Source organism: Macrosteles quadrilineatus, unplaced genomic scaffold, assembly GCF_028750875.1.
Source record: "Macrosteles quadrilineatus isolate MER2022 unplaced genomic scaffold, UCM_ALF_1.0 Scaffold_3__2_contigs__length_128488019, whole genome shotgun sequence".
NCBI classification, from domain to species: domain Eukaryota; kingdom Metazoa; phylum Arthropoda; class Insecta; order Hemiptera; family Cicadellidae; genus Macrosteles; species Macrosteles quadrilineatus.
This window is the reverse complement of record NW_026542596.1, coordinates 66,381,767-66,397,071: the sequence shown is the minus strand read 5'-3', so window position 1 is coordinate 66,397,071 and position 15,305 is coordinate 66,381,767. Positions and strand designations below refer to the sequence as shown.

At 35.1% G+C, this 15,305-nt stretch overlaps 2 protein-coding genes across 2 annotated transcripts; one reads left to right on the top strand and one right to left on the bottom strand.

Moving 5' to 3' along the window:
* Positions 1-897: 897 nt before the first annotated feature.
* LOC128989724 (28S ribosomal protein S27, mitochondrial-like) lies at positions 898-4,745 on the top strand. The gene is made up of 2 exons (XM_054411739.1): positions 898-2,379; positions 4,311-4,745. The coding sequence occupies exons 1-2, from the start codon at positions 1,282-1,284 to the stop codon at positions 4,647-4,649; spliced, it is 1,437 nt and encodes a 478-aa protein (XP_054267714.1). The 5' UTR covers positions 898-1,281; the 3' UTR covers positions 4,650-4,745.
* A 730-nt stretch (positions 4,746-5,475) lies between these two features.
* Positions 5,476-15,305, bottom strand: LOC128990333 (uncharacterized). The gene is made up of 11 exons (XM_054412671.1): positions 15,115-15,305; positions 14,283-14,393; positions 13,722-13,907; positions 12,743-12,986; positions 12,074-12,224; positions 11,364-11,543; positions 10,386-10,551; positions 10,169-10,259; positions 9,669-9,861; positions 9,168-9,323; positions 5,476-9,070 (listed from the first exon to the last, which is right to left on the bottom strand). Exons 1-11 carry the CDS (start codon positions 15,234-15,236, stop codon positions 7,575-7,577), a joined length of 3,096 nt encoding a protein of 1,031 aa, XP_054268646.1. The 5' UTR covers positions 15,237-15,305; the 3' UTR covers positions 5,476-7,574.

Below are 15,305 nucleotides of genomic sequence, written 5' to 3'. Positions count from 1 at the left end.
ACCCGGGCCGACTGGAGCTGAACACACAAACACAAGAAGATACGACGGCGCTGAAGGGCCACCAACTATAAAAAAATATTTTTCTTAATCTCTGAGAAAAAACTTAGAATTCTGAGTTTAAAGTCAGAATATAACAAGTGGGCGTTCCACTCTGAGATTAAAGTCAGAATTCAACTAGTGGGCGTTCCCCTCTGAGATTAAAGTCAGAATTTAACAAGTGGGCGTTCGCCTCTGTGAAAGGAGTTAGAATTCTGAGATTAAAGTCAGAATTGAATTGTGGGCGTTCATCTCTGAGATTAACGTAAGAATTGGACTTATCTAGTCTCAACTACCACGGCCACCAAGGCGGCCGTGCTACTATACTCTACTGTACTCTTCTCACGGCCACCTTTAACTCCAGGCCGCGGCCTGGTAGAATTGGCAACGTTGCAAGTAGAAGAACACAGTAGAATAGACAACAGAAAGGATATTTATATTATTTCTTTTGTCTAAGGTAGTAGGGATGATAGCACCGATATGTAGATAATATCGTTGCAATAAGAGAGGAACGCCCACAGTTCAATTCTGACTTAAGAGTTGAATGCCCACTAGTTATATTCTGACTTTTTTCCCAGAGAGGAACGCCCACAATTCAATTCTGACTTTAATCTCAGAATTCTAACTCCTTTCACAGAGAGGAACGCCCACTTGTTAAATTCTGACTTTAATCTCAGCTGACTTTAATCTCAGAGTGGAACGCCCACTTGTTATATTCTGACTTTAAACTCAGAATTCTAAGTTTTTTCTCAGAGATTAAGAAAAATATTTTTTTATAGTTGGTGGCCCTTCAGCGCCGTCGTAAGAAGAAGAGGCGAAACGCGAAACGAAAACAAAAAGAAATTTTCGTCTGCAGTGCTGTGCTATGTGCTAGTGCTAAAATTTTGATTAGACTTCCGATTGAATATTATTTTTATTTATTGCTGAGCGCTGAGCCCTAACAGTATCAGAAGGTTTTGGGCAGGCCTACCCATTTTAACAGTTTTACAGTTACCAAATATAATATTTGTTTAGTGGTATAAAAATAATAATTGTACCTCTGTTTGGCCTAATGCATTAAGGTTAGGTTAAGTTGGGCTTATGTTCAACAGAGATTGTATATCAAATTGGTTTGGTTGATAAAGAAATGAAACTTAACCCATTCTTTTAACCATGTAATTTGGAATAGATACATTGCTTTGTAGATTCATTGAGAAGACTTTCACTGTGTATCTTGTGATAATTGTGACCGCAATATCTTTTATAATGTGGAAACTACTTCCCCACATATCAAAAAACCTATTGTGCCGTAATAGTGTCTTCAAAGTTCCTCAAATTAGGCTGTTTTTGTCAGAATCTTATAAACTGGATAATGTGTGGAAGGAAAGATTGCAATCCCCTATTCTCAAAAGAATCAATGTGAGTGATATGTTTTATGAACTGGATAACCAATTTCAACATTTTGCTTATGCTAGTGCTTTGGATATCGATCTTTTTGTAAATGCTGTAAACGATGATTCCTATTTTGATGAAATAGAGGATGTCCTCTATAAGTTGAGATTGAGTCCAGAGGCAGTTAATATGTTGCCCTCAACTCATCATGCTATTGTTCGATTGTACATGGAATGGAATAAAACTCAGGATTTGATGAGAGTCCTCGATGACAGACTCAACTATGGTGTATTTCCAGATGACTATTGTAGTTTGTTCATGATTGACTCTTTTGTCAAAGCTCAGAATTTCAGGGACGCCGCCAAAGTTAGTATTTTAGGCATGCTACAGGAAGAGATTTCAAATCCATTGTTAAAGTATTATTCACTGTATTCTTGTCACAAGTATTTGGAAAACCCTATTCCGTGGAAAGATGCTGAGGATGGACAGAAAGGGGAGGAGGAAGAGGATGAAGACGAAGTAGTTAAGGTTAGAGTTAGGTTTCTTCGTAATCCCTATTTCGACGACAACTTTGATCTTGTAGAACCTCATCACTTGATAGGGAAGACAATGACGTATATTGGATCAGGTATTGACAGTTGTGTTGGAAAAACTTACAAACTTCTTGGCTTGATCTTGCATGAAAAGTTTGATGAAGCAACCAGTTACATTACTGCACTCTCATCGTCAAAAGAATCAGATTTAGTTTACGAGGAAGGGCTAGCCCTGGCAAATAGGATATTAGAAGAGAAATCCAAAACTGAAAGTCAAGATGAATCATTTAAAGCATCTGTTAATAGATTGAAAGAGATTTTGAATACATCTTTTACCGACACTCAAGTCAATAAAAGAAACCTCTTGGAAGAGTTGGAGTCAACAATCAAGGAACTTACTTCAAAGCATGAAAAAGTAGAGATTGATAAACAATTGGACGTAAGTTTTTTAAACTTTTTACTGTATAAAATATAATAGGCTAACCATAGTATTTTAAATTATTTTATAGCCTACATTATTATATTATATAACTAGGCCTACTCTATATGTACTCTATATATGGATGTAAAGTAATAATATTGCTCACAAATATTAAAGGATTATGGCAATAACATTTTATTATTTTTTTCTGCTAGCCTACCTTACAAACTCCTAACTTTTAAGTAAACCAGAAGGGAGCTGAGTTTGTAAACAGCCTCTTCTTTACCTGGAATTCAATACTGAGACCTTGGCCTAAGTAATTTTTTTTTTAATTTTACCGGTATAGGGTTGCTTAGGTAAATCAAGTCAAAATCTAACACCTGCGTTGTGTTCTTTAATCTGCACTCACTAGCCTACTATTTTATCTGGTTCCATCCTCCATGCGACGATTAGTCTCACTACAGTAGCCAATAAGTATTTAAGAGAAAATTGATGCCCTCACCAAGTATGAATCACCCCTATTAATCTGCTTCCATGTGACAGGTGTGTAACTTGCATGCAGAAAAGTGTTTATACAAAAAGCAATTATAGCCTAAGTGTCTCAAGAAGTTCACAGAAAAGCCGTACCCTACACATTTGCATGATGAGGACGAGAATATTATTTTTTAAATTTATTACAGCCTAATTAAGTTGCGGATGCATAAAAATTGGTATGATTAAGATTACCAGGGTTATCGTTGTCTTTAGTTAGCTGGTCGTAGAGATGTCCCTAAATTGATAGTCTCATCGTTCAGGTACACCTCGAACCGCACTTAACTTTGGTTACTCCCTCAAACCAAACTGATCCAGTGAATGACTGAAGCCATCATGCAAAACATTTTCACTATTGCACGAATGCTTACAACCACCACCCAACTGTCCTACGCTCATTTTCTAGGTTCAAATACTTTTCTCAATTCTTCTGGCAATAGATTTCAATAGGACACCTCAAACCTCAGAAATCTAATCACAAAACACGATTCAGAGACTGCTTGGAGGGAGCATAGATTTCCCTAAACATAGTTAGTCAGACCAGTATTTAAAGAACATGGCACTTGGATTGATGCATTAAGTGTTGCATGGACAACCTTTATCAATCCACATCATAACATTGGAAATTGTAAATTAAACTTGTTAAACTGTTGAATACAATAAGTTATTTAATTTTTCCCACCTAATTCACAGCATAGATCTCAGTCTTGCTAGCAAGGTAGTTAGCTGGAAAAGGCAGTGGACTTTATAACTGTTGAAGGTTCAGAGTTCTAGTAGTTTATTTTAGAACTTGGCCATTGGCATTTATTTTATAGAAGAGGTTGTCCAAGAAAGAGGTTCGTTTTATAGAAAACTCAACTAAAAATATGTAATGTACAGACTTCTCTATATTCACCCCAAGCTGTATACATCATGTGATTGGAATTTCTTCCATTTGTTTTGATTTTTGTTGTTATTTTGTCACCAGCATAGTAACCCATAAGGCCCGTGTCCACTTTTTTGAGTTTTGAATTCATTTTTGTGCTTATTTTGAGTCAATTTGAATTTATTAAAGGAATTCTGCTCATCTAGGCCTACATGAAAATATCTTTATTATGCATAAGTTTTCCCTGCAATGCACATGAACTGAGAAAAGAGGTTTTAAAGAAACATACTTGCCTATTAATATATAGATAGGCCTTTAGATAAAAATTTTGTTTGCCCCTAGGGTTGCTCACAGGGTTGTCAAGATCATCAGATTAGTTTCTATGCAACTTGGGTATAAATTCTCTCCAAAGTATCGCTACTCAATAGTATGTATTGTTACTTAGGTCATAGAAGAGTTTTCCGTAGTATCAAAGTTGACTCTATTTTGTTATTAAATGATAAATTTCATTATCAGTATCAACTTACCCACCTAAATTATTTGTATTTTTTAGGCCTATAAAGAGTGGGAGAGACTAAGAGAAAGGCTGTTAATAGAACAAGTTGAAAAAATAAACAGGGAAAAACAACTAGCAGAGGTGCAACGGCAAAAGCAGCTCTTGCAAGAGAAAGAGGAGGAGCTTTTCTTTTTTGAAAATGAGCCTAAGTTGGACTTAATTATTGAAGAGAAAGAAAAGAAAAGAGCTGAAGAGGAAGAGAGAAACCAGAAGATCAAAGAAGCTCTGCAGCCTCCGAAGAAAATTGAAAAATGGAACAAGCCAATACCCCCAGAACCAACAATTGAAGATTATTTTGACGACAATATCCCTCTGAAGTTAGTGAAAACAAAATAGTTTAGTACTGTGTAGGCCTATATCTTTTGTACTGAAAAGTAGGTATCTTTTTAAGCAAAACTGTAAATAAATAAATTAAATTTGCTTGACTATTAACAGTTTTGTCTATCCTATTTCCAGGACGTCCGGCAAGCCAATAAGAATGGCAAAAACTTGACGTTCTAAAATTTAGAAAATTTGTTAGTATGTCGGACCAACATGTTGGTGTTTATTAATTTAACAATTGCATAATTTCAAGTATCTTCAAATAGCATTAAATATACCCATTAAACACTCAGTTGTATTACTACCTTAGACTAATGCCAAAATTACAAAACAACTAACTGCTTGCTTAAGGGTAGGCTAATTTTATCAGCTGTCTATAAGGCTGTTTTTACACAGGCCAATAGAGCTGGTAGGTTACCTGACTCTAGTGTATTTCAAGTTACCTTTAGGCAGGTAGAATGCTTGCCAAATAGTTCAGTGTAAACTCGGCTTCACTAGCCTATATAAAAGTCAGCATTACTTTAAGAATTCATCTCAATGAATTTAATGATTCCTGCCTTACAGAAATAGAGAAAATACAGTTTTACTTTTAAAAGTTACTGGGCTGGAGTGCCTTTCCTAACCAATACATAAATGATTTATACAAAATAGCTAGATGACCCCTATGTAAACAAGTTAATGTATTACAAAAAAGAATAAAAGTTTTTGAACTTATGGTTATAAAAAATTGCACAAAAATAAAAACATACCAATTATTGATCAATTTTTTAAACAAAAATACATTTTACAGTTGTTTTCTAACTTACCGTACATAAAACAGTAGGATATGATGATAACTCAATCAGTAATAAAGTTTTATTAATGATAAATCGTTTTGTTAAAACAGATCTGGTTTGATGTTACAAAAGAGACTTATTTATTACATGACTGAACAGATTTAAAACTAGTTTCATAGACTTTGAGAATATGGTATCACAGTAAATTGGTATCGGTCCATTATCAACATTACAGAGATAAAATAATTAAAATTTTAACATTATAAATTCAATACAAATCAAACTATAAATAATTAATAGAAAATAAAACCCTTATATCATGACTAGGTTGTGCCCCAAGGAAGAAATAGTATTTCTACAAATTTAAAGCACAGAAAACTAAAATAAATTACATTATTATAATACATTTACGTGCTTAAATTATTATATGAGTCTACAGCCCCAAGTTCTTTTTTTTCATGGACGAAAGCAGTGTGAAAACACGCTAAACATTTGAGCAGCATTAAAACGGATACATGCCCGCTTCTGCGGAAAACTCACTGCGTGTGGAATTCCTCATTACATCTAATGCTGCTCATATTTTTATGTGTTTTCACACTGCGTACGTGCGTAACATCTGTTAGTAAAGGAGGAAACAAAAAAGTCCATTTTCCAAGCTACCTTTTAAAGGTAAACAATGTACGAATCTACATTACGCAAATTATTTAGCATAATGAATAGTGCAATCTGACAAAAAACAGTTCATCAAAAGGGCAAAAAGTCTCTATCTTTAGCCTCGTCTTGGTTGTTAAATTTGAGCTCGGGCTGAAAGAGCCAATGTGGGCTCTTGTGACAAAATTTAGCCTACCAGGGGTCTCCAACCTACGGGCCTGCCAAGTTCTAATGAAAAAATATTAATTTCATTTGATTGTATAGGTACATCTTTGAAGACCCCTGAAATATACAATTAATATTCATTTTACATGTTATTGATATAAACAAAATATAATGAGGTCATTTGTGTATTTAAATGAATCCTTTGGTATTTAATAAATACCAAAGGATTTTTTGGGATTTTGTTAGAGAAAAGTCCCAAACGTAGTCTTGTATATTACCTTACGTTGCCCTGTTCTTAGAAACCATAACTAATGACCCCAAAGACCATTGGTCACCAGTCAAAGAACTGTTTTAGGGTTTAAAGTTGAGCACTACATACGGTTAGTGAAACTTTTACAAACATCCAACATTACTATAAAAAAAAACAAAAAAAAAACACCCTAAACCAACATAGGATATGTGCATGGCTTTTAAACAGCGACTGCTAAATCATTGAGGCTCTGCCAGCTGTGTTGTTATTTTACCTACCTGTTTAGTGTTTATCTACTTATTCTTTCTGTATAGTTGTCTTAAAAATCAGAACGGTTCTGTCTAGAATTGAACAACCAAGTGTTAGATCCTTCTAAAGTACCTATTATTGGAAATGTTGGGTGTGTATTATGGAAAATCCACTCCTTTCTCTGAAGTGTCTTATAACCAGTATTGGCTACAATTTTTTTTTGTCTTAGACGCTAGGCACGAGCCCGGAATTGTTTTTCACATTACTTCAGGCTAGACCTAGGGTTTGCGGCATTATCACTTAGATAAAATCCATTGGTGACTTGGCGGGATTTGAACCCGGGATCTCAGGCACCAAAGTCCCATGCTCTAACCTCTACACCAGCTCGTTCCCCCATTATTATTATATACAACAGTCCCATTAGGCGGTAAACTAAGTCAAGCTAAAACTGTGCTTATTGCACTAGGCTGTTTTTAGTGATCATCTCTGATACATTTTTAAACTGAATTGAAAGATTTTCCTCTTTATTGATAGAGATTTAAAAATCTTAATGAATTGCTCAAGAGCGTAATTTGATTAGATTAAAAAAGAAAGGTACCATACAATATTATACAAGTTGCTTGAAAATCCAAATTAAAATCTTAAAACAAATTTGTTGAAGAAAACATAAGTTTGGTCATGGCTAGGATAATTGAACAGAATTAAATTTAAAAGTGGCTTTCTTTTTAGAAATATCTATTGACATAATATTTTCAACTACTTTGGCATACTCCACCTATTGAATTTAGTGTAAAAATTAGTACAGAGCATGAGTGTTTCTCCGAACCAATTTAAGGAACAAATATTTGCTTAGTCGCTGAAAAATTCTCCTGACAACATAATTTTTATAAAATACGATTGAGGTAGACAGGTCAACAAGTCATACTGCATTGGCCATGTCGAGTTCCGGTAATACTTTGGATTGTTACGTATCCGCTCTAATAAAACCTGAGGATCAAAATTGCTATCACTTGATACAAGTGATTTGGGAAGCAGTCCCACAACAGTTTCAGTCTTTATTTTTAACTTGTCTGTAAACAAAGGTCTATCATTACTCTTGGAGCTTAGTTCATTTCTATCCTTATCATCCACTTGGTAAGATATATCATCAGCTTTCCAATTATCATTGTGCAACAATTTACCCTCATCACTTATGTAACTATTCTCCTTGTTGTCATTCTCAACAGCATCCTTGTCAGTGTTGCTGATGGTATTTTCTTCCACAGAAAGTGTTTCAATGTTTCCTTTGACCAAATTATTATTTTCAATACTTGTACTTTCCTTATCCGAGGACTCATTTTCATTTTTGTCTTCTAAATTGTATTTTTCCTTCTCGATTTCAATTATCTTCTTTGTTATGTCCATAAAGTGCTTATAGTCGTCCAAAAATGTTTTTACTGTTTTTCCATCGACTACCAATTCTATTAACCTTTTAAAAAGCTCCATAGTAACACTCTGGTCTTCTCCTTCTTGATTTAGGAGTTTTTTTGTTTCCTCAAGAGATCTTTTCATATTGTTTGCTAAGACAGTAACTTCAAGCCTTTGTGTATGAAACTGAATTCGTATCTCAGGACTGTCGATAACTTCATCCAAACTTTTTGTCAACTCCAAATTCTCTAAGCATTTTGTCAGATGAAGCATCATCAACTCTGCCTCAGCTAAGACGGCTTTTTTTATGTTGTTAAATTGCTGCCTCATCACCAACTCAAACAATCCCTTCTCCTTCTTTTCTTCATTCGTTCTAGTAGATTCTTCTGAGTCTTCACTTCCTTCAAATAATTCTGTTTCCCCTTTATTAACAATCTTATTTCTATGACTACTGTTTGCAATGTGTTCTCCTTCCTCATTAATATCCTTTGAACTATCAGAACTGGCATTACGGTCTTTTGCTACCTTTTCTTTAACAGATTCACTATCCTCTTCTTTTGATTCAGCAGAAACTTTGTTGTCTTCTATCACTTCTTTTCCGTCCAGACCTCGTTTTTTACGACTCAGGATTTCTTCGGCATGTTCAATGACGTCTACAAGTTCCTTCAGCAGGTCATGACTCCAAGCAGTTCGCTTGAGATGTTTATCAAGGTTGTTGTTGATCAGAGTTTCAATCATCTGCAGCATATTTAGAGACAACCTTTTCTGTTTTCCATCCACTATAGGCTGCACTTCTCCCGGGTTGGGAGGAGGAATCGTGACAATATCCACTGCTCTGTTCTTCTTCAATTTCTTAAAATAGGCATCACCTTTCCCAATGACTGGTTCGTCATCCGTAAAAGCTGAAGGTAAATCTTCCACTTCCTGTCGATCGTTTCCTGAAAAAGGCAAACAAATGTTAGGTTAGAGTAGATAATTCTGTTTTTACAAATTCTATAAGCATAATTAATTGTATTAATGGTTTACTGTACTCACCAGAAGTGCTTTGTGAGACTGAGGGTGGTTCTTTCATTTGATTGAATTTTGCAAACGAAGATAGTTTTTCGCCACGAGCGGCTTCTCTGTTGTATCGCTTTGGTTCACTGTTATCACTGCAGCACAGTAATGCTCCTGGATCAATTGGATGAGCTTCTGCAAGAAATCATATATTTTAATTACATTTTAATCAAATTAGCGGTTAAATTGAATATTGAAAATTTATATTAAAAAAAATATATATTTTAATACTAAAAGAGAAAGCAGAGTATCATGTCTATAAGTATTTATTTTAATTTACTATTTCAAAAACTATCACGATATTAAAAGAATTCAAAACCATATGATTTAGACAGCTTGCAGCATGAGCAAAAATCAGTACAAAAAATGATCTTGCTCTACATTGAAGCACACCCGCTTCAAAGTCTAATAGATAATTGAACTAAAACTAAAAGCTAGAGGTGAGATGATAGTCAAGAAAAACAATAAAAAATTAACTACCAGTGTTGAAGATATATCCTCCAGCATCCAAGATGCATTCTCGCCCTGATGGCAGTGTGTGCACTGACCCTTGCTGTCCATTGTTGTGTATGAAGTTGTCTGGGTCAAACAGCAAATAGAGGTATTTTGTTGTCTCCGACAGGAAAAAAGATTCCATCCTATTCTCTAAGCTGTGGTCTCTAACGTCTTTTACCTGAAAAAATATTGGAAAAAATTTACTAGGCCTAAAGCTAAATTACCCCAAGATTAGATTAGATTTTTAGCAGAAAGGCAAATTTAATATATTATACAATTTGTCTGTTTTATTTTATATAAATTGAAGTAAAGGTCATCCTGTAGAAAAGGTAATCCTACTTTTACTCTCAGGATCTAGTTAGGCCAAGTAAGGTTGTGATTGTCTAAAATTCATTAATAATCAATTTGAGACACAGGCTGATTCCTGTTTTAGTTAAAGGGAGTCTGGAGGTCTTAAATGTTTCTTTCTATCCATTTGAACTCACCGTAGCATATCCACATTTGGTTCGGCTGCTGTGTTGAATACTCCGTAAGATATCTAGGCCAACATCCAGCAGGAAGGGGTCTTTAGTAGCCCTATGGAATAGATTATAATTACAACCAGCACAAATGATGGTATACAAAAGTAAAGTAGATAATCTGATAGTCATGAAATTACTTTGTGAATGATTAAACGTAAGTATAGAGATAAGGATGGCATACCTATACAAGTACATGGTGCTCTCTATGAGTTCGGGTCGCAGAGGGTAGGCCTCCCTGTTGGTGCCAACGTGACCTTGTGCGATGTTGTAGAACTCCGGAGTGAAACCGTACTGCTTCCATACCTGGTGATAGTTGTGAAGCGACTTCATACCTCCGCTTATGTCTCCTAAAACACGAGGATAAAACTTGTGTGTTAACTTGTGACTGGTTCTCAAATAGCAGCCCTACAAATATAACATCTTTACAAAACACTCTAGGCCAGGATTGTGATTTTTAGAATAAATGAAGGAATGAAAATCAAAGTTCAGGTAAACCATTGTACACTTAGAAGAGACAGAAGCTCACAATGTTTCGTCCCATGATAGACTTTATCAAGTATGACGAAACATTACATCTTTTCTGTGTGTGCGCTATGATAACCTAACTAGACTTTTTCCAATGTAATCTAGCTCCTCTTCCTTTACAGAAAGAATAAGCTATGAAATGAATTTGAAGTAGGGATTTATAAAATACCAAATTCATCTTTGCCTAAGAGTTATATATTTTTTTTTAAATAACCTACAAGAATTAGTATAAGATGGGCTCTGAACTATCAGGATACACAGCATTAACACGTTAAAAGCATTCTGTGTGAAAAGCATTTCTTTCGCGTTAAAAGCCCAAAATCCTTCAATATATCACGCCAGCTGCACATTAAGGATATTTTTTTAAGTTTAAATGCTCATTTTTTTTACGCAATTAGTACACTCACACTAGCAATTTCCTCCCCTGGATAAATTTTCACTTAAACAGTGTTTTCGGCTATTATTACGTAATGCAGCATTTCAACTATCAAAAATGTTTTAAGAATGAAATATAAAGTAAGTCTAGGACTGTTTCGAGCCTTTATCTGGAAACATCTTGACTCTATTTCAAACAGGAGCAAGTATTAAAGTACTGGACTGGCAATTCAAGATATATGTTAAACAACCTCCTCACCTATAAGACTAAGGACTCCAGGCCAATAAGCTTCCAAAGACTGGAACACCGGTAGAGTGACTTGACCTTTGTGCATGGAGACCCACAAGTACCAATCGTTGTGTTTGAGATACTTGTCAATGGCCACTCGCCCTTCATTGAATATGGCCATCAGTTCTGGCTTTTGAACCAGCAGAGCACCTTTTAACAGTGAGCCATTAAATTACTGTACCGTACTCTTTAAAATGTTTTAAAGCCATCAGAAAAATTCACCAGTGTTATTACCACGAATTGTACTTATAAAAATAATAATAATACACGAGTGATTCTATGAGGTAGTCTGCCAAGGTTATGGCCATTGAACCATGTTGTGAGTTGAGTGCTCTGGGATAATTCTAGTTTTCTCCGCAATATTACGATTAAATATCATGACTAAGTGTTCCCTGATCAGTTATAAAGAAACACATCAACATAAGTGATGAAACAGCATAATTTATAACTGGTGCCTACCTAATATTTTTACTCAACACAAAAGTAGTGTTCTATGAGGTTACACCAGAGTATAATAATGAGTTTGAGTTTTTAAAACATTAGTTTAGTTCAAACTAGAACATTGAGCCTCAGTAAGGTATACTCTTAAGAAGTAAGTTGGACACTTTATCTAAAGCTGAGACTATAGCATGTTTAAAAACATGAAGATAATATTATTTCAAACAACTTGAAAAGCTAACCTTTTACAAGATACTCCAGGTAGGAGTCAACACCAGCTCCAATCCCTGAGTCCTGAGCTGTCCATCGTCCAGTCATCACATCAATGTGGTTCCCGTACAGGCCGATGGATGACCGGTGGTTGTACAAAGCATGGAGAGCATTCATGGCTACCTGCAACAGATAAGTTGTCAAATAACTTCTGAATCAGCACCGTACAGGTAATTCAACTACCCAGAAGTACAAAAAAACCACGTACCATCTGTAATAATACATGCCTGCCTTTTTTCTTTATTTTAATAAAACATATTATGTTAGTTCAATTAAAATAAAAAATAGGCAGGCATGGATTATTACATTTTCTCCCCCCCAAGGACTACGACCTTGGTAAGTAGGCGCCCGAATGTACCTTTGGTTGTTTTTATGTCCACAACTCTTATCATCTTTACTTACAATAGAGTCGGCAGACGTCAAAACATTTTCAGAGATTGAGCAAATCCAATTACCGGTAATCCAAAATACCCAGACCACGATGTGAGAAAAAGTGATTACCAACGTCAGATTGTAAGGCCTAGATTTTCCACTTTGTTCTAATTAAACTTACGTTACTACATGAAGTGAATTTCATCTCTAGCCACATGTAGGCCTATCCAAGATTTAAAGATTAAACATCAATGCCCTGAAAGTAATACCTCTTCGTATAGAGGGTCGCCAGTGAGCCTAGAAAGAGTTCCAAACTCTAGGATGAACGTCCCCACAGCAGCTGTACAGGTTACACTGGTCTCCCCCGGCGGCACCCCGTGTCGTAGGTTGACAGTGCCGTACGGCATGCCTGTGGTTGTGTCGAACGCTGCTATCAGCCTACGAGCAACGTCTTCAGCCAACCTCAGCAGTGGTCCATTGCACGGCCATCCTGGCTCTAGGTCTACTCCTGCCCTGGAATAGTATTTTTGTAAGCCAGATATTTTTTAAATCTAAGCTAAAAAGTTAGTAGCACAACTAAAAAGCTTAGTTTAGTAGACCATCGGACAAAAGTTTTTGAATCAGAACTAATTAGTGTGAATTTAATCAATTTGTATCTTTTTGAAATGTGTGTTACAGTTAGTATTTGTTTGTGTTAACATTTTAAAGTTATTTTATATAGGGTTATCCAAACTCTGGTCTTGTAACTAAAAGGTTTCTGTATAAAAGGCACCTGCTTGGGAAAAAACCAGCAGCGCACAGATTTTAAAATTAATAGCCTACTAAGCTACCACCTGGCAAGTAGGAAAACTAAGATTTCTGATAGCGGTTTCCACTGATTTTGTTGAAAGCCCCAAAATTTCATAGGTCTACAAAGGATAAAAGGTTTAGGTTACCGTACTTACTGTGAATTTGACCTAAATTAACTTCTGTTTACAATAAAATCAAAATCAAAAATCAAAATTTTATTTGGCCATTCAACATTTAAGTACAATAGGCTAGGTCACAAATTATGCCTAATCCTCTTGGGTCCTCTTGACGTACAATAGTCAGTCCATAATAATGAAATAAAAACATGCACAAACATCATGCAGAAAACACTAAAATATTGGGTGTGTGCTGCACCCATTGGCATATGACCATTAGCTACTTTCAAAAATATTATCTGATAGCTATTGAGCTGAGAGGTGTAAGTCTAGGCCTACTTACCTTTGAGACAGCAAGTGGGCACTCAACAGTCCTCCAACAATACGAATGTTTGTCTCAAACACGGAAACATTGATGTTAGCATCAAAGTTGGCGTTTGACACAACGATGTCAACCACACGGCGGAATTCTGTGTAGTTGCCCATAACTGCTAGAGTGTCTAATGCGTCTATTAGCGTTAATGAGTAACTGAAAGAAAAGACAAATGAAAATTTTTTCTAGTGTCTTATTTGCATTATTGATAATGTAGATCTATGGATCAATTGTTTTAAAATTAAGACTGAATAAACTGAATTAGGGCCTAAGTATTTTTTGTTTATAAACACATTGGTTGGTTCCCGGATGAGATTGAGTAAGTTAGATTAATTCAGCATACCGATACCCTACATTACCTGTACTCAGATTACTCAAAAATTGAACCAACTTATCCTTTATTCAGCTTTTAAGTTACCTAAATAATTGAGACAAGTTTTTTTGTAAATTACGGTACTTAACCTTTTTTTAAGAAGTAGAGTTATTTTTGAAGCTGGCATATTAGTTAGGTCAAATTACATTAATAATTACCTTCCCCATGTGTCTACACCATCACAAGTTAGAGGCCTGAGTTCATCATAAGGGTAGGCATACTTCAAATACCCTGAATAAGCGTGATTGAACATCTCTCTTACTTCTTCCCTGAAAAAAAAACTTATTCAGTTAGATGGCTTATAGCAGTAAGTTAATACAAGTAGACCAGTTGCCCGTATAAACAATTCAATTAACTAAGGCCGTTGGTTTTGCAAGGGAAATTGTATCTAAAAATAGCCACCACTTTTTGAATCGTAGGCCTAAATAACCTATTAATGTGGTGATGAACACATCAAACGTGGTCTAACTTAGACCAAGCATTTGTTTCTATGATGTGATGATATTGGTTTCCTCAAATTTGATAAACAAGCTAAGTTTGAAAACAGTGGAAGGTAAAAATTAAACTTTTTCAGACAAATTTATTAGAGTCTAAATAAGGTCTAGACGAAGGCCATGGAAAGAGGCAAAAAATTAAGTTGTTGCATAACTTAGTACATAAACATACATAATCAAAACTACGGGTACAGTTTCTTAACTGGGCTATGCTAATATCGATTGAAACTATCGAATTGAAAATATTGATTAATAAACGATATTTTTAAATATTTCTATTATAAAATTAAACTATCATAACCTAACCTAACCAACCAAACTTGCTGATGGTGAAAAAATCGCATGAAGGTTTACTAATCGAATCGATAGTTTCAATCGATATTAGCATAGCCCAGTTAAGAAACTGTACCCAAAACTACAATGATCATACCAAAGGTCGAAGGAAAATGTTAAAATGTATATAGGCCCCTAGGTGTTAGGTTCATAGCAATCTCACCTTAATTTTATTAAGTCATCTTTGGTGTATTTCCTTCCTCCATATCCCAAATTTGGTTTGATTACAGTTAGAAATATTACTATAAGGTGTAATTGAAAAACTAACCACTTTAAAACTGACATTGTAACAAACTAACATTTATAATGAATTTTACTATTTTACTTCATAACCTAAACATAGTTCTGTTTGTG